We start from the raw sequence: 19,713 nt of genomic DNA on the forward strand, positions 1-19,713 counted from the left end.
ACAGTGAGGCCAGGAGATTAGTCAGACTATTTTTTGTCCAGTAGTAAACCAGATTCCACTTCAGAGTGGGTTCATAAGATTTTGCAATTGATTCTGCTCAATGCCCTGGAAACATGAAGAGCCAGAGCCTACTTTTACTTTAAATTTCTGACTTGGGATAAGAGGTATACATTTGATGGCAGTCCTATGGTTAAAAATTTGTAGGGTGACCTTCTCTTATTATGCTATCAACCTTTCCCCACTCAAGCCCAGACCCAGGTGGCAAGCCCTCTTGTCCTCTGCCTGTGCCTATGGTCAGTTCAGGTTGTTTTTCCCTAGTACACTCTTAATAAAGGGTACAGGATTTTGAGAGTCCATCTTTGTGTGTCTGAGGAATCCTATGAGGTCTTAACTCTGATTTCTAAGCTTCCACTCTTGTCCTGGCATATTTCCCCCAAATAGCCACAGTATTAGCTCTCTCCTACCAATCCACGTCATTATTCTCTGAATGCTCTCTAGATTTCTCTCATTTCTTGAAAGCTCAGCTATCACCTTCCACCTGCTCCTCATAACCATATCACAACAACAAACATTTGTTACGTGCCAAATACTATTCTGAGTGCTTTACAGTAGTCTTTTAACCCTCAAAACAACTCCATGTGGCAGATGCTGCTATGATCACTACTTTGTAAACACATCTGCCAAAGCATGGAGGATCTCACAGTTAACAGAGAACTGGAGCCAAGTGACCATGACTGTAGACATGGAGAAATACTTTCCATGATTTTGTCCCTGATATGTTATAAAGGTCATTGTTTTATTGTATCAATTATTTCTGGTTCTTTTGTAACTGTAAGATTATTTGGTAATCTAACCCATCACACCTTGACACTCTATGTCTCTTTAAAATAGTTTTTTGCCCAAATTACAAGAAATGTGTTTGAATATGCAAAATTAACCAACATAGAAAGCAAAATTAAAATCACCTGATAACAATCTTGTATATATTTTCTTTTATTTCATTTTAGAGACAGAGAGACTGAACGGGGGAGAGGCACAGAGGGAGAGAGAGGGGGAGAGAGGGGAAGAGAGGGGGAGAGAGGGGGAAAGAGAGAGAGAGAGAAGAGAGAGAGAGAGAGAGAGGGAGAATCTTAAGCACACTCCATGCTCAGCACAGAGCCTGATGTGGGGTTCGATCCCACGACCCAGGGATCATGACCCGAGCCGAAATCAAGAGTCAAATGCCCAAGTGACTGAGCCACCCAGGATCCCCAGGAATCTTTTATATTTTCTTATAAATTTTCAATTTTATTTTCACAGTCTCCAGGAAAACTCCACTGGCAGCATTAGTGCATCAACTCCAATACCCATCAACAATGGTGGACATCATTGTGTAAAGTAGTACTGCATTAGCCACTACCATGTTCATGACATCTCTTCTGTGTTTACAGGGATGCCCTTAGTTTGTACTTATTTTAAAAACATTAACCTTATCAATTCACCAAGGGACTTATGTGCATATTAGGTACAAAAGCAGTAAACATCTTGAAAGTCAACAGTAGGAGAAGCTGGAAAAGTTACATTGGAAACTAATGTAAATGTAAAAGAAATGCATACATACACATGTATGTATGCAGGATGAGAGCTTCAGAGAACAAACAATGAACCATGAGGGGTCAAGCAGGGGGGTTGACAAAATTCATGTTCAGAATATCAGCGTAGCAGAAGGTCTGGAGTCCAGGTCAGCACAGTTAAAGGTCTGCTGATGAAAACCCTAACAATAGGGGAAGGGAATAAAAAATAACCTAAAAACAGAGAGGAAGGCAAACCATAACAGACTCTTAAATACAGAGAACAAACTGAGGGTGGATGGGGGGAATAGGGGAGAGGGGAAAATGGGTGATGGGCATTGAGGAGGGCACTTGTTGGGATGAGCACTGAGTGTTGTATGTAAGTGATGATTCACAGGAATCTACTCCTGAAACCAAGAATACATTGTATGTTAGATAACTTGAGAATAAATAAAAAAATAGTAATAAAAAGAAAAGGAAAGTTCAGTACTTTCTCTGTTGCCATAAGTCACACATGCTGTAAAGGGGAACAATTAGAAAACAGAAAAAATAAAAACATGACACTAAGAAATAAACCCCATTTTAGTGTATCTCTTTCAAAATGCTTACATAACATAGTATATATAAATATATATATTTATATATGTACATATATACACATATAAAATGTCTTTTCCTCCAGATGGTATAGTTTTGCTTTCTACTAACAATAAAACATGAATATTTTACATGTCAAAAAAAAATCCTAATCAGCAAAAGCATGAGGAGTTAAAAATTTTTGCATCTGGAATGACTTCAAACTGGGAAGAAAGGCAACAAATACATATACAAACTGAGGTGCTAGGTAAGCAACTATCCCAATGGGAATATCATTACTCTGGGAGCCCTCAGGTCTCCAAAGCATTGGCCATGTCTACAATGTATCAGCTTCATTTTAACTTTGAGCACATCCTAGGATTTGGCACAGTGATAAAGAAAATTCTAATACAGTCAGAATACAAAATTGGGTTAGCTGACATATATATTTCTCCAGCTAATTAAAACTGCATGTTTTCACATACATATATACTTACAGAGAATATTTCCTGGATTGAAATTTACATTTTCCTTTAATATGACAGCGTATTAAATATTAAAGTATTTGACTAATGGCCGATTTCAAAGTTACTGATCACCAGGGCTTTCCTGCTCTTGTATCCAGAGGTGATTTAAGCCACAGTGATTAACTAACCTTGGACTAGGCAGGGGAGGCAAGATGAAAGGAATGAGAGCAGGGAGACAGACACACAGACAATGAAGCACAATATAAGGTGACAAGTGGCATTCTAAAGCCAAGTAAGTATAGATATAATAGGACAGCAGAGGTAGGAAAGGAGTAAGTGGTGAGCAGAGAATGATTCCAAGAAGGAAAAGGGTATCACAGGGAAAGCAATAGTTGGGGGAAGCATGTGGAAATAAAAAGCAGTAGATTATATTCAGGAGGAAAAAAAAAAAGTTGTCTAAATGGAAGAGAAGGAGGTTTCATGGAGGGTAGTTGAGAGAAACAAGGTTGGAGAGCAAAGCTAGTACTGGATCATGGTGGCCTTAAAGTCACTTATCCTATATCAAAGCTGGAATATTAAGGGAAATATGTGAGAGCCTTTGAGCATGCATCGTCACCAGTCAAGGAAAAAGAAATACTGTGGCAGATTTCTAAGCTTAACTATAGTGGGTCCATCCCCTCACTCTCAGTACTCCTGAGGTCAAGCAAGAGTATTCTTCTTAGAGCCTGCCTGGTTTACCCATGCTGCACACACACTCACCTTCCCTACAGGCACTCAGCCATAAAGTGCTGAAGTTGGAGAATAGGAATATGCCATTATATTGACAAATTACAAGAGGAGGAGAGGAACACATAAGAAATGCTTCAAAAAAAAAAAAAAAGAGACCCACCCAAGAGCTTTTCTTTCAAGTTTATATTTTAATTCAACATTTGTTTAATTACATTAATATACAGAAAAAAATATACAATATTAATCCATGTTTCAGGATCACTTTGTGCAGCTGCCTAACTTAAGGAAAAATGTAAATGGAACACATTTCAGCTGAAAGAAAATTACCTGGGTGGCTCAGTCAGTTAAGTGTTTGCCTCTTGATTTTAGCTCAGGTCATGATCTCATGGTTGTAAGATCAAGCCCCGCTAAGATTCTCTCTCTCCCTCTCCCACTCATGTGTGCATGTGCACACTCAATCTCTCTCTCAAAAAAAAAAAAAAAATATATATATATATAGAAAGAAAACCAGAGATTAGTAATTTCTTTTCAATTATAAATAATAAAATTCAGTATACACCTAAAATTTTTTTCCACTAGAAGAAGGAGGAGGAGGAGGACAAGGAGGAGGGGGAGAAGGAGAAAGAGGAGAAAAGGATGAATTTGATACTAGTTTTTCTGTAAAGATGCTATATTCTAAATGGCATTCTTTTCTTATGTATCACCTCTCTGCTCTACCACCAACAACCAGTGTTTTGCTGGTAAGCATGGAAAATCTTCCAGGAAAGAACAGGCTGAGAGTCAGGAAATCCTTGCTGATTCTATAATTATTGGATCTGACACTAACCAGAATGGTCTCTATAGTTTTAGGTCATTTGAATATCAAAGAGCTACTTCACTGTCTTTTGAGAAGAGCAAACTTAGAAATGACTCTTATCTCTTACCTGCACATAAACTCCCAGAGGTGCTGAATCAGTATTTTTCCCCTTTGCTGCTTTTCTATTAAGGAGTCAAATTCAAGCTTCAACTGAGAAATGCTCATTTACCAACAGAGGATACTGACTGCTGTTTAGAGACACAATTTCTCAGATGCTCTAACCTAGTTATACTCCTGACTCACATACACACTTACTTGTGTATGAGGAATGCAAAAGGAGCCCAGTAGTTAGGGTAGGAAATTCCTAAAAGAAGCTGGATTTGGAGTTGTGTGCTCCCAAAGAGCACTAATCCCACTGTTCATCATTTTCTAATGATGACGATGCTCATTCACTTCCAACAGTACCAGACACAGAGGCAAAAGGCAAAGATAACATTCAAGGGCCCCATGATATAAATATAGTTGACCCTCAAACAACTTAGGAGTTAGGGGGGTCAAACCCCCATGCAGTTGAAAATCCACATATAACTTTGGACTTCCCCAAAACTTAACTACTAATAGCTTACTGTTGACCAGAAGCCTCACAGATAAACAATCAACCATATTTTGTATGTTATATGTACTATACACTATATTCTTACAATAAAGTATGCTAAAGAAAAGAAAACTTTATTAAGAAAATCACAGGGAAGAGAAAACACATTTATGGTACTATATTTACTGAAAAAACTATATTACTATATTTACTACATTTATGGTACTGTATTTACTGAAAAAGTTCACTCATAGGTGGACCCATGCAACTCAAATGTGATGTTCAAGGGTCAAATATAATTTACTCCAGGACACAGAATATTCCCCCCATTGTTAGTTTGGAAGCTTGTAAAAGTATTTATTCATCACTAAAATTCTCCGATTTTTTTTCTTTTCAATTCTCAAAAATCCTCAGAGGATCCTTTTAATATGTCCTTAACGTATTCTCTCCTTAACAGAGTATGCTACTGCAAAAGCCACAATCACCAATGTTGCAGCAAGACATTTTAACCTTAAACCCTTTAGACAACTTTGTTAAACCAATTCGCTTATAAATTTTGTAAGCCATCCTGATTGAAATCAGAACTGCTCTCCATGTAGAAACTCTAAGCCAATTTAGATGGCCCACATCAAAATAAACGACCTGGGAAAATAAGGACATGGGAAAAAGCAGTTTTCCTTGTATGTTAATATAGTTGATTCCCTTCCAAAAAGCTGTATTAAACATAGGTGATGATGGGGAAGGATAATTAAAATTCACAAGTATTGTAAGTAACATAGTAATTACCTTATACAGAATTGTCCTTTATCTTGACACTAAGAGGAAAATGGATTGTGCTGGGTATGATAAAGTAGGAGAAGGAAGAAACGAACATGATGATATATGGAAATAAATACAACTATGTTTCATTACTTCTGTTACTAGAGACAGAATTTCACCTTCGACTGGTGTTATAGAAAATTCTACAATCATGATCTGATCCCTACACTGATCATCTTTTTTTCCTAACTAAATACGGGGTATAAAAGAAGATAGTAAGTAAAAATAAAAAAATAAATCTGCTACAGATGTCTATTCTAATGACTGTATTTAAACTAAACAAGAAGACTGACCCCAAGTTTCACATTACTATGTTGACAGCATCTTCACAGGCATATGACCTCAACAATTTGTTCCAGTAAAGACAATACCTTGAAGGCGGGCTTTTTATAGAAAACCTTTTTAAATTGATCTTTTTAAAGATGGAAAAAATAAGGTCCCCCCTGATGCTATGAAACACTTGCAAGTAAGAAATAGCTAGTCAGTGATCTGATATTTAACTGAAGACAACAAAAAGACATTTTTAGAAAAAGAGAGAAAGAGGTAAAAATGGTAACCAGGTAAAACAAACAAGTAAATATTACATCCAGGAATAGAAATTGGTTCACATCAAGTCATGTCAGGAAAATCTATTAAGGAGAAAAGATGTTTCACCACACACCAGGCATAACTGGATACACAGGTATTGCACATAGTTTCTTACTCAAGATGATATTAATAATTTTGGAAGATTCAAGTTAAAAATAAGGACAATGTAAAAAAAAAACAGCGTGGTGACTCCAAGATTTGACACTTTTAGGGAAATGATTCCCAACTTCCTCTAGAATGTCCTAAGGCAAATGTCAGAAAAGATTAATTTTATCCCATCATATAAAATGGGAAGACTTTGACTAGGAACATGGCTAGACTAGTGGAGCAAGTATTTACCCTTAAAATCCAAATTCCTTTTGTCTATAAACTATTTACTACTTATGATCTCTTTATGGTATGTATTTGCAACTTGGTCAAATTTTCTCTCTACCAAGCAATTTTTTTAGACCAGTTTCTTACAACAAACAGACAGAATGACTGCTGAATACCATACAGTATCCACAGAATAAACACTGAGAAATATCACACACTCACCTTCATCACTTGTTGCCTGCTGTTTCACCAGAGTCAATGGGGACCTTGCCGGAGGCTTACTAAGTGGATGGCGCCAACTTTTAGCAGTTTTGGTTTCTCCCTCTATTCTCTGGTCACAGAGCAAAAATAGAGGAGAAATACTCACAGTTAAAGACTTGTTTTAAATGGAAAACTATGGTTCACAACAATTTATGACCATTTAATTATAAAGAATTATTATACTTATTTACCTCCTGGAGAATTAGTCCTTTATTTTAAAAACCTTAAGCCTTTAAGTCAAAAGAAATAGGAATCCATTCTATTAGTTATTTTACCAAGAGATCAATGATCTATCCTTCCACCGCACATTAAAACACTATCTGTGGTATAGGGTAAGCTTATCAAGCTTGCAATTAACTCAGAACTCAGCAAGTTTTCAAAAGTTCTTTCAAACTAATCAAAATTTAGGATTACATATTTGTAACAATACAGAACCGTGGCATTTGGTTACCTCTACGCTAGCCACATGACTATTTGGCAGGTTATTTTGCTTTCTATCCTCACTCAGATAGCATTAATGCTACAGTGAGCCTGGATACTTCCTTCCATTCAGAAATAAATCACCACTTCTCTGAGGATCAAATAAGATTTTAAGGTTTCTTTTTTTTTTAATACAGCACATTACTGTCATCTTGAAACCACTTAAATTTTACGTAAAATTTTTCGTGTGGGTCTCTCTAAACTTTACTTTCCTCCCAAAGGTATGTGCAAAAGACATATGCATCCTGACATCTTCCAGATAGAACCTACTTACAAGCTTTCTTGCCCATGCAATCCAAAAGGAAAGAAGGACGGAAGGAAAATGGATGGATGGATGGATGGATGGATGGGATGGGAAGGAGGGAGGTGTTCAGAGAAAGACTTTGAAACTAAAGGGTTTGTATCAACAGTTGACTAGGAAAGAAATGAGTCTCAGAAATGTCCCTGTAAGCTGACGAAGCAGTGGCTGGAAGTAGAGAAACTACATTGATATCTGAAATCAAAATGGATGAAAAGAAAATGTGTGCAACATTCTAATCAAAGATGGAAGTAAAGAAAGGATGTCAAAGTAATATAGGATGAGATTTATCTGTGGTTATACCAGCTAAAAATTAATAAGAAATATTTATCAAGTCCTCACTATGTGTCACATTGTTCTAAGAGCTGAACTACAGCAGAAAAAATTACACCATGTCCCAGCTTTCAAGAAATGTGCATTATAGAGGAGAAAGGCACAGACAATAAAAAAGTAAAAAGTACATATTTATCTGGTACTATTAAGAAATATGCAGTAAAGGAAAAAAAAGGGCATGAAAAGAGATGGGAGGGAGTTATTTTTTTAGAAAGCCTTTCTGACAAGGAGACATCTGAGTAGAGTCTTGAGTGCACTGTGGGAGTTCTCTGGCCTCGGAGGAGTATTTGGGGCAGCAGGAACAGTATGCATATGGGGACATAGTCAGTGTATTCCAGGAAGAGCAGGAAGCCCAGTTATAGATGTACAGAGAGATGGACAGAGACATTGTTCAAAAAATAACTCAGTATTTCTTGGGAAGACTGACTAAAGATGACTGCTGCAAGCATGCACACAGCATTACACTTCATACTAAGAAACATCCGTAAAAACCATACAAGAACGAAAAGGGACCATATTGCTTAGAAGGTCTGCCTGACACCACGGTGTGAGAAAAGAACACGACACAGCTAATGCTGACAAGGGGCAAACCAAGTCACCCAGGCCTCAACAGCAGTGTTTGCTTTCCCATGCAAGCAGTCTTTGTTCAGTGAAATGATAAGGATGAAGGTTTAAGGCACCAAGGATAGAATTACCTCCACTGAAAACAAGGAAACAGAAAAGGTACTTTCAGTTCCATTCCAGCTTAAAGAATGTGAGTAAATGTAATTTAAACAGGCATTTGACTCATTCACCATTCCGCAAAGAATCCCAGTATCTGCTCAGCTGCACTTAATCCCCAAGTGATATTAAGTTGTAAATTTTGTTTATTATTATGTGAATACTATTTTCAAATTTCCCTTAGCAACTGTTTCAAATAAATTAGACCATATTTTCCTATTCCTCTTATGTTTTGGGTAAATATTTAATAGTTCAGTAGGATAACAACCATGCATAAAATGGTAAAAGTTATTGGGTCATATTAGCAAATTATCTATATTTTATTTGATATTCTAAAACTACTATGAACAGAGTATTCCAAACTGATTTCCTTATCTAAACTCCCTTGTTACTCAAAGATGTGAAAAGACCTGTGGTGATTTGAAATGAGCAAGAGCAATCAAGAAGTGAGTCTGTTCAGTGACCAGTTCAATTTGTCAGTCCCAACAATTGAGGCTTTTCTTACTTGTGTCCTTGAATTCCCTCATCAAGGTGTACAGGTCAAAATAGGGTAATGAATTCTGACAATAACTATACACAATCAGAACCTGCCTGGTCTACTCACAATCTCCTGGTTAAAGCAACAGTTTATACAAAAAGCATATAATACAAACACAAAAGAACATATGAAAAACAGGGAGGCCCTAGCAAAGAGTAGGATGGGGTGGCTTGTAATCAAGAGGGGTCTTGAATTTTCCATGAGGCAAAAGGCCTGTTTCTGGCAGTGGGTGGGACCAGAGAGGTCAGTCAGCTCCTAGAATTAGAGCCCAAGAGGAGTCAAGGGAAAGCACAACCAAGCGAGTTAAAAGAGGCTATGGGAAGCCTGGGACCCAGAGGTGGCAAGAGAAGGTCAGAGCCCTGCAGGTGAATCATCTCCAGTGTGGTTAATATTACAGGTAACGGAACCATTACCTGTCAGTATCACTGTGATGTCCTACTATAGTTTTCCAAGAAGGTACTCTTGGGGGAAAATGGGGACACAAGATCTTTCTGTATTATTTCTTATAATTGCATATGAATCTATCTCAAAAAAGTTCAATTTTAGAAAAAGTTAAAGAGAAAGAAAATTAAGCTACAGCATATAGCCAAAAGCTCCATGCTTCTAAATTATCACCATATGAACCAGAGCTCACAAAAGGCTTACCTTCCAGTCATTGAAGGAAATATGATTAAGACCTGTAAATGTGAAATGTTATTTCCACCCTAAAGCAAGATTTCAATGCACATCATGCTGCTTTCAGAAACTACTCCACTACACAATAAATATAGAAGAAAAAAAAAAAAAAGCAGAAGAAGACATTGCCACATACACCAAGGACAGTGAGGCCATTTCTCTCTCCCCTGAGGATCACTGGGATCTCCCCAGGTTCGAGGCCACTCCTGCGGGTCTCCACATCACTCTCATCTCCCTCTATCAACACACTGTTACTCTCTGCCACTGAGAAGCATGACTCAGGTAACTTTGGCCATGGAAGCTTGGGTGGGTCTGATTCCTTGGATGTCACATGGCCACCAGATATGGAATCATCAGCTTCACTGGGATTTGAAGGTAGAATTACACCATAGGCTTGGTCATCCTTAATTTGTACTTCTTCTGGTATAGATGTGCTTAAGCAACTATTTCCTGAGGAGTGAAACAAAAGACTATTAGTAAATTTTACATTGCATTATTACTATATAGTAATTCTCACCTAAATTTCTGTCTTTCAACTCCCCTCTAAAGTCTCACAGATATGAGTGGGAAATGTCACTAAAACACCATGGAGCCTTCATAGTTGTCAAGGTGAGATCTTGGAGTTTGGCAAAAAAATACACTTACAGACAAAATAAGAGATCAAAAAGGGGTTATGCTGCAGACCAATGTCAAAAGTAAGTGCAATAATGATACTTATCCAAGGCAATAGCAACTTGAAATCTTTCTAAAAATAGGAAATATGATGCTAAGAGCTGCTTGCTACTAATGAAACATTCCAGCTCAGAGGATGTATGGAAAGAATACATGCAAGGCTGTGCAGATCCAAATAAGAAGTATGTCCTACACTAGGTCCTGTATCACACACTGATGGCATGTAAAGGGGAAAGGACATTATGAGCAAGTCTCTTCCACTGCCATCTCTACTTACCCCTCTCTCTCCCTTATAAATATTCATAAGCATCATTTCACATATCACATACTAGCTTTGATGCTTAATCCAGCCACGTTTTGTACTTAAGTGTTCTGCCAGATCTCAAAACCTGGAGGTCAAAATACAAGGAACCATGTAGCAACAGAACTAATAAACCTGGGTGCCCTTGGCCTAAACCACCGAGGGACCCATCAAGTACTTAATTAAATCCAGTGTGATTAAAGACTATGGTAAGGGACTATAAAAAAAAAATCCATATGTATAGCATAACTGTGTTCTCTGCACTGCTTGCTATTCCTTTCCCCACCTTTTTCACCTTGCAATCTTCTATCCATTCATCACAAATTAATTCAGATATAACCTAGTCCAAGAAACCTTGCCAGGCCAGCCTCTAATCTGTTTGGAGTCTTTCCTTGGTATATCAGCAACACTCTAGGACTTCTTTCTTGTGGTGCTTACCACACTGGATTGTAATTATATGGTTGTCTACCTCTCCAATAAAGTATGAACTCACTACAAGAAAGTCTATGATTTAACCTGTTTAAATACATATATTAAAGGGCAAAGGTAATGAAAATGGAGAAGCAGAAGAGAATCAAATTTGGACGATGATAAGGACTTTTTCTTTTACTCTAAGTGGAATAAGAGTATGAAGAAAGAAGGGACAAGACCTCACCTACATTTTTTTAAAGGATCACTATGAGTGCCATATGGAGAGTAACTAGCATGGATAACTAGGAAGCAATTTCTGCAATGGTCCAGTTAAGAATAACAGTACCACAGGGTTCCTGGGCGTCTCAGTCAGTTGAGTGTCTGACTCTTGATTTCGGCTCAGGTCATGATCCCAGGGTCATGGGATTGAGCTATACATCAGGCTCTGCACTGACAGCACAGAGCCTGCTTAGGATTCTCTGTATCTCTTTCAAAAATAAAAATTTAAAAATTTAAAGAGATAATGGTACTTTGAACAAGGAGGAAGCAGGAGTGGGTAACCAGATTTGGGGCAGTCTCACAATTGAAAGACAGAATGGATGAGAAGTATGAGAAATTACCAATAAGCTCAATTAGTGGGGTGCCTAGGTGGCTCAGTCGGTTAAGTGTCTGACTTTGGCTCAGGTCATGATCTCACAGCTCATGAGTTCGAGCACTGTGTTGGGCTCTGTGCTGACAGCCTGCTTCAGATTCTGTGTCTCCCCCTCTCTCTGCCCCTCTCCTACTTGTGCTCTGTCTCTCTCCTTCTCCCTCTCTCTCTCTCAAAAATAAATAAACATTAAAAAATAATAATAGTAATAAAAAAATAAGCTCAATTAGTAAAAGGATAAAAACTCAAACAAATATCAAATAGATACAGCAATTTCAGAGAAATACACTATAAAGGGGAAAAAAGCAAAGCAGTTGAGAGGTATTGATGATAACTTTAGTACAGAGAAACAGCCAGGGGGCTTATACCTACTATTTCATGAAACTAAATGACTTTCGTTATTATTTTTTAAAAACTTATTCTTTATTTTCTTCTTAAAATTAAGTTGAAAGCTAAGAATCTGCAAAGAATTATCTATAATTGGTTTTTACCATTCCATGTGATTTAAGAGAAGCTTTCCAAAAATGTATTCTATATTGTAAACTGAGTTGCACCCCCACAAAAAATTTTCATTTTAGAATCTTTTTTTTATTACACCAAATGGGCACTCTGCCTCAGAACTCCATCACACATAGCAGTAATGTTCCTGACTTTTACAACATCATTTGGCCTCCTCATTATTACTCCATAGCTTTAGATGCTCTACCGGTTAAGCTATGTGGAAAAGTAAGATACCAATCCTAGAGCACAGATTTAAGGCACCAGATCAACCACCTCAACACTTACACATGAACATAATTAGCCAGTTTCTCACCTGAGAGTTTGACATTATCCGATGAATTCTGATCTGGCTGCTTCCTGCTAGCAGAAGCCTCTTCTTCTAAAGGAGATTCTGGGTTCCCCATCTTCACTGCTTCTTCTGATTTTTCACTGACCTTGAGGTCTTCTGGGTCTTGGTCAGGGGTGAGGCCCTCCACCCTATCGACTGCAGGTGACACTTCTTCATCCTCCTCATTCTTAAGCCTCTTAGAGTAAGAACCAGTGCACTGGAAACTATTAACAAGAGACACTGTGGTCAGAGCAGAATGTTTGCTGTGGACAGGATAAAACACATACCAATACAAACGTTATTATCACTTACTGAAAGAAGTGAAAAAACTAATAGCTTTTTCATCATTATGCAAAAATAATCTTCACAATTAGTAGATTAGATTTGAAATTGAAATCTTAGTGTTTTTTTTTTCAACTTTTTTTTTTGGGGGGGGGGACAGAGAGAGAAGAGCATGAACGGGGGAGGGGCAGAGAGAGAGGGAGACACAGAATCGGAAACGGGCTCCAGGCTCCGAGCCATCAGCCCAGAGCCTGACGCGGGGCTCGAACTCACAGACCGCGAGATCGTGACCTGGCTGAAGTCGGACGCTTAACCGACTGCGCCACCCAGGCGCCCCTGAAATCTTAGTTTTAATAACAATTTACTAAAAGTGAAAATTAAAACAATTGTAAATAATTGATTATTAAATATTATTGGGAAAATGTCATTGCTAACATTTTATAACAATACTAAAAGAAGTCTGAAAATAAAAATAAAGTGAAAAATGATGACATGGGGAAAATAAATCAATGAAGAAAGCAAAAGGAAAAGAGGCGATCTCTATAACCTGCTGTTAAAATCTGAATAGATTATTTACATTCTAAGGTGAACACATCCCTGATTTTTGCATAATTCTGAAGTATGCATGAAAATCATTAAAATTAAATGCCAAATCATCATTAGCTAAAGGAATTAAGACAGGAGACAGGCTAACTATATGTATTTAACATCTTACATCTAACTCTTGTTTTCAGAGCGGATGCCATTTTAATTGTCTTATTCTCAGTATTTTCCAGAAAGTCACTTGATGTCTTTGTTGTAGATACCTTTTGTATAAGACACATTTCTGAGGCACTTGAGTGGCTCAGTCAGTTAAGCATCTGACTCTTGATTTTGGCTCAGGTCATTCTCTCACAGTTCCAGGATATTAAGCCCCAAGTTGGACTCCATGCTGGGCACGGAGCCTGCTCAAGATTCTCTCTCTCTCCCTCTGCCCTTCCCCTGCTCACAAGGCATGCACACACGGGCTCTCTCTCATAAAAAAGACACATTTCCAACACTATCATTTAAGAATAATTACAACTAAAATCTAAGCAACATGTATTTCCATGTCCAAACACACACACACACACACACACACACACACACACACACACCCCACAACACTATGCACTATAGAAGTCAGAGTGGGCAAGGTTCTGAGATAGAGGGAGTAGCCAAGGATAACCAACATAAATTAGCTTTGACTTCTACTTCTAATGGTACTGGTATCATCATCATCACTATCATTTTTATTGAAAACCCATGCATAGGCAACGTGGGAAATTGTCACATCACGAATGGCATAGTACTTGTAAAATAACATGGTTGATCTCTCTTTGAGATTTCAATAAACCATTCCCTGTTTTAAATTTCCTGGAAAGCAGAAAAGTCTAGGATCAAGCCACAAGGCTGTGCATAATCAATGACCCCCTCTAAACATGAGGCTTTCTAACTGTGTGAGCAAAGTCCATTGATTATTTTAACCTACGAAAAGGCATTTCAAATATGTCCAATGTCATAGATCTATGTTCTCTGTCAACCCAAAAAGGCCACTATAGTTAGTCACTAGAAGACCAGATCATTCACCTAAAGTATTGTGTTTTCTGTTCATTAAAGAACAATTCTCAAGATGTTCTATTGGTGTTTTTTCTGAACCCAGATTGACTATTGCCTCCTCCCACAGGTAGGCTTTTTGGCAATGACTCTCTATATCAGTATTTCCCAAACATTTTTTAGTACAACCAGCCAATTATAAGTTATATACTTTAGATAGTGATACAACACACACGTACACACATGTTCACACATCATGAATTAATACTTACCCTTACTGCAGGGAAGGACTATGATACTTTTTATTCTACTTTACTTCCTAATTTAAAAATGTTGTTCCTAACCTACTAAATAAATTTGAAACCCAACAGTTTGAAAATCATTGCTGTAAACTGCAGGGTAAAATAAGAACACCTGAGTTTTACTTTTGCTACTAATTCTGCACCTCAGGTATATCTCTTATAAAATGCAGAAGTGTGACTCCACGTTCTTAAGTTTCTTCTACCCACTACAATTCTAAAATAGCAGAAAATAAATGTCAGAGTAATAAAATAAATACCAGAAGTGTGGTCAAAGATTTGAAATTACATTGTTATTTAGCTAATGGGGAAAAAAAAAGCTACAAATAAGCTACAGGTCCAAAAACAAGGGATTAAATACATGCAGGCATTAAATATTATGCTGAACCAAATCATTTAATTATATGAAAAAAAACACACAAAACTGGTAATCAAAGGGTTAACAGAGCATGGCCCCAATTTTGGAAAAGTATGTAATATTACATAATAAATACGTATGTAAAGGATATCTACCAAATGTTAAAACTTGTTATCTCTGGATTATGATGTTATGGGTGATTTGGGATTCCTTCACTATTCTTTTTCTTATTTTACAAATATTCCCCAATGCCCAAATATTACTTTTACAGTCTGAAAGAAAAACAATGAGTAATATTGGAGAACAAAAGTTTAACATAAACCAAGAAAATATAAGAGCCTGAAAATAAAAGTTGCCTGAGGACCTGAGCAACGTAACACACACCCTATTCAATGGATTTTAAAATAGCAAGATGCCCACCTAAAAGAAATGGCCCTGGCCATCCAGGACTGTTCTATATGCCATGTATAGCATGTCAGGAATATTCACAAACACATTATATCCCCCACTTCCTATATTCTACTTATTACACAGCTTACGAATTATACTTTCCCTCAAATTTTCAGTAAGATATTAAGTAAATTTATGATGAATAAACAGGAAAAAGCAAATACATAGTTTCTGAGAACATCACATTCAATGACCCATTTTTATTGAGTAGGTAGAAGTGGAATGGGGTGGGAAGAAATCATTACCTCCTGGATGCTTTTCTTACTTTCCTCCTCCTCTGCAGCCATGCTTTTACTTCAGGTGTGGATTCTGGAGTAGGCCTTGTATGGTCAATGGTGTATATATCCTTTCCTTGCTTCCAAAGCTGATATCTGTCTGGCTGAAATTTCCTCACAAAAATATCCATTGAAATTTTCACCATGTCTTTCCTGCAGGTGCACTGAAACACAACAGGGATCAAATGCTTTAAACATTTTACTGGCTACATAAAGTCACACCGAGTCATACTTTGTACCATACATGAATACTCACTACATACTTGAGGGTAATGTTTTACATTTTTTAACATTCAGTGAATGATAAATTCAATTTTTTCTGAATGGAGGTGACAACCTCTACATTCACATTTACAAATGAAAAAATAAGATGAGAGAATGCAGTACAGAGTTCATCAGGAACTGTGTATCAAGAACAACTGAAAGGAATGAGCACACTTTTGAAAGCATGCCTGCAACAGAACAATTACCCTCTCATCATAAGTATGTATCAATATACTGAATGCTGGAAGGTCTATAAAGTTGAAAACCTAGGTTCCAATGAATAAAAGTAGCCAATTAATGTTTGATTAGAAAAATTCAACCAATGAACTGAGATAAATTTTCTCTGATATATACTTTAATCACATTTATGCTTGTTAATAAATATACTCTCACAAATTAACCAATAATTAAAGCAAAAAAATGACTTCTCTTCTATGTCCTATCCATAAGACACTCATCACCATCTCTTTAAATATGTAACTAAGAAAACCGAATAGTGTTAAGGGCAGAAATTCAAAGAAAATATTATTTTAAATCTACCAGAACTTTGATTATTGTGAATACATAGTCAGAAGTTCTATCTTATAAAACAAGTTTCTTATAAAGACTTCAAAAGGTTAAACTGTGTCTAGGCCAAGATGCCATGTAACATGTCAGATATCATTCAAATGGTGGTACAGAAGTAGTCTCAAAGATGTAACTAACAGGCCCTGACAATCCCTGGCAAACATGGCAAGAGCCTGGTTGATTCAACAGCCTTGAAACAATAAGTCTCTCAATATTTTGGTGATAAAATCATCATCTCCATCCAAATTAACTTCAAAGCCTTAATTTTCCAGCCTGTACTAGCCACCCCTAGAGTCCAAATCTTGACAGATACAATGCTTTGAAAGTTCAGGAAACACCCTACAGTCAACCTGCCTAAAATAACTTCTTCAGCTGTAAACAAATATTCTGTAATCAATGATACCATGATTCTTCCATTCTCCTACCTTCACAGTCAGCATTTCCTAATCCCTCCCTTCTCCTCTACTGTCATCACCCTGTCATCATCTGCTATTAGACCTTCCTTTTAAATGTCTCCTGAGTAAAGTCCTTATCCAGACTCCTTCCATCTTTACTTGCAGACAATACACCCTAGCAAACAAAACTAATTCATTTCTCTGCCTGCAGTAGCTCCTAGCACCAATTCACTCTTACAGCTACCACTTTAATCCCCCTCACATATCTTGTAATCTTTCATTTCTGAGTTCAACGGTAATCTAACTTCCTCTACCGTTAGAATAAAGTCTAGACTCCTAAGTCTGGCATTCAAGGGATGCAAGATTTGACTCTGCCAGGGAGATTTCCAAGTTTCTCTCCCATTGCAAATCAACATAAATACTCCTCTTCAACGCAAGGAATTGAAGAGAGCCCAAATGCACCAGACGTTTCCTTCACTCAGTACCCCTGTTCCTACCACAATGCCTTCCTGCTCGCTGTTCTGCTATCTGAACTCCCCCCCCCACAAAAAAAAACTCATCCTAAACACTGTAAGTTGAACCAATTATTCCTCTGAATGCAGTAATGTTTAACTACAACTCTGTTTTATATTATTAGTTAGGAATAGAGAAAGTTCTACAACATTTTGCTATAATTATCTTGGGTTAGAAATATGGAAAATGGAAATCCTGAGAAATTTTAGGATATTTTGGTTTAAAATGCAATCTTTTCACTAAAGGTAGAAATAGAAGTTCAGATTCATCAGCAGAAACTTTCTTATTTTCTTCAAATGTTACTAATACTTACTTCATGAAGAAAAATAAGGGAGTAAACAATATAGACACTATTCAGTTACATTAGGAAAGGAGAATTCTGTTTAAATTCATTTTAATTTCCCCTACCCCTCTCCCAGAAGTCCTAGATTTTGCAAACATGCAACAAGATCTACCCCTCAGTTGATTGCTCAACTCACTCCAAAGACAACAGGTAAGTGTTATTTCCAAATTTAGAAATAAACAGGCAAAAAAATACCCAAAATTATGCAAGGAATAATGTCACAGTCAAAAATAGTAAAATTCAGCAGGACAGAGAAATCTATTCTTGTTACTAGTGACAAATAGTAACACTCATCTAAACCCCAATGAAAATTAAATGAGATCATTTAAGAGAACGTAACACATACCTTTATTAGTAGGAAAGAATAACATTAGCAGTCCCATTTAGAAATAAAGAAACTTGCACATTACATATTGGTACAAAGAGCAATAATCAGTAATAGATAATACTTTTCAAACAAACTATTTGTGATATCAAGTCAAAGTACTAATAAGAATAGCTATTCTTGTTGCTTCTTTTAAGAATATACACATATTGGGGCACCTGGATGGCTCAGTTAAGCATCTGACTCGGCTCAGGTCATGATCTCACAGTTTGTGAGTTCAAGCCCCGCATCGGGCTCTGTACTGACAGCTCGGAGCCTGGAGCCTGCTTTGGATTCTGTGTCTCCCTCTCTCTCTGCCCCTCCCCTGCTCATGATATGTCTCGCGCGCTCTCTCTCTCTTAAAAATAAATATTTAAATACATATGTTTAAATATACAAGCATAAATATATAAATATATAATATATTATATAAATATATATAATAAAATATATAATAAATTATATAAATATAAATACATACACACACACACACTGGTTAAAAATGCAGAGTCCAAATTTAGAGAGAATTGTCAGAAGCTTGTATGCATTGAATTCTTCCATATTTCAGTACCCTAAGACTTATTACAGAGTCATGACTATTTGTTCCTATCTCCCAAAAAGTCAAATTCATGTTAGCATTTATACTAAAAACAACAATCTAACTTAAAGATGAAAACACTTTAAAATTCAACAACTTTCTAAGACAGAAAATATTAATTTAGTTGTTTGAATCTTAGAATTGGAATTTTCACATAACCACAATAAATGATAAAATACTTAACACACCCAAACTGAGGTATTCCTTTAACATATTTTCTTCATGACACACAGGATGGCTAATTAATTATGAAAAAAATACTTCCATGTGCAAATGTCTGACAAGGAAGGCTTTGAAGGTAGGAAAAAATGTGTGAAATGATTCTGCTTTTCAGTCTATTTATAAAAATTAAATGCTAATTAGGAAGGAACTAAGGAAAGAATGCCTTAAAATAAGAAAAGCCTAATAGCAACTTGATATGGTTGTTATGATTATGAGGGTGTTAAAGGTTGAATTGTGACCCCCTCAAATAGTATGCTGAAGTGCTCACCCCAAGTATATCAGAATGTGATCCCATTTGGAAACAGGGTTATGGCAGAAGTAATGACTTAAGATCATACTGGAGTAGGATAGGCCTTTAATCCAATAGGACTGGTATCACTATGAGAAGAGACACAGCACACAGGCAAGAAGGCCATGTGAAGATGAAGGCACAGACTGGAGTAATATATCTACAAGGCAAAGACCACCAAGGATTAACTTCCACAACCAGGAAGAGGCAAGGAAGGATCTCAGGGGGAGGACAGACCTTCTGGCACCTTGATTTTGGACTTCCAACATCCATAACTGTAAGACAACACATTTTTGTTGTTTTAAGCCATCCAGTTT

General features: G+C 36.9%; 1 protein-coding gene across 25 annotated transcripts in view; it reads right to left on the minus strand.

Moving 5' to 3' along the window:
- The window catches only part of KDM4C (lysine demethylase 4C), a 425,929-nt gene that overhangs the window by 178,166 nt on the left and 228,050 nt on the right, over window positions 1-19,713 (minus strand). For 22 of the 25 annotated variants that reach the window (XR_008291191.1, XR_003416491.2, XM_027047047.2 and 19 more), the window contains 4 exons: window positions 15,812-16,005; window positions 12,588-12,865; window positions 9,877-10,190; window positions 6,658-6,766 (listed from right to left, as the gene is read on the minus strand). Coding sequence is in view for 23 of the 25 variants with exons in the window: in XM_027047047.2 (XP_026902848.1) it covers window positions 6,658-6,766; window positions 9,877-10,190; window positions 12,588-12,865; window positions 15,812-16,005 (895 nt within the window). In the remaining 2 variants the exon portion in view is untranslated. The remainder of the gene's footprint in view (window positions 1-6,657; window positions 6,767-9,876; window positions 10,191-12,587; window positions 12,866-15,811; window positions 16,006-19,713) is intronic. The other 3 variants (XM_053205120.1, XM_053205119.1, XM_027047055.2) reach the window with 1 other exon arrangement.

This window comes from Acinonyx jubatus, chromosome D4 (genome assembly GCF_027475565.1).
Source record: "Acinonyx jubatus isolate Ajub_Pintada_27869175 chromosome D4, VMU_Ajub_asm_v1.0, whole genome shotgun sequence".
NCBI lineage: Eukaryota > Metazoa > Chordata > Mammalia > Carnivora > Felidae > Acinonyx > Acinonyx jubatus.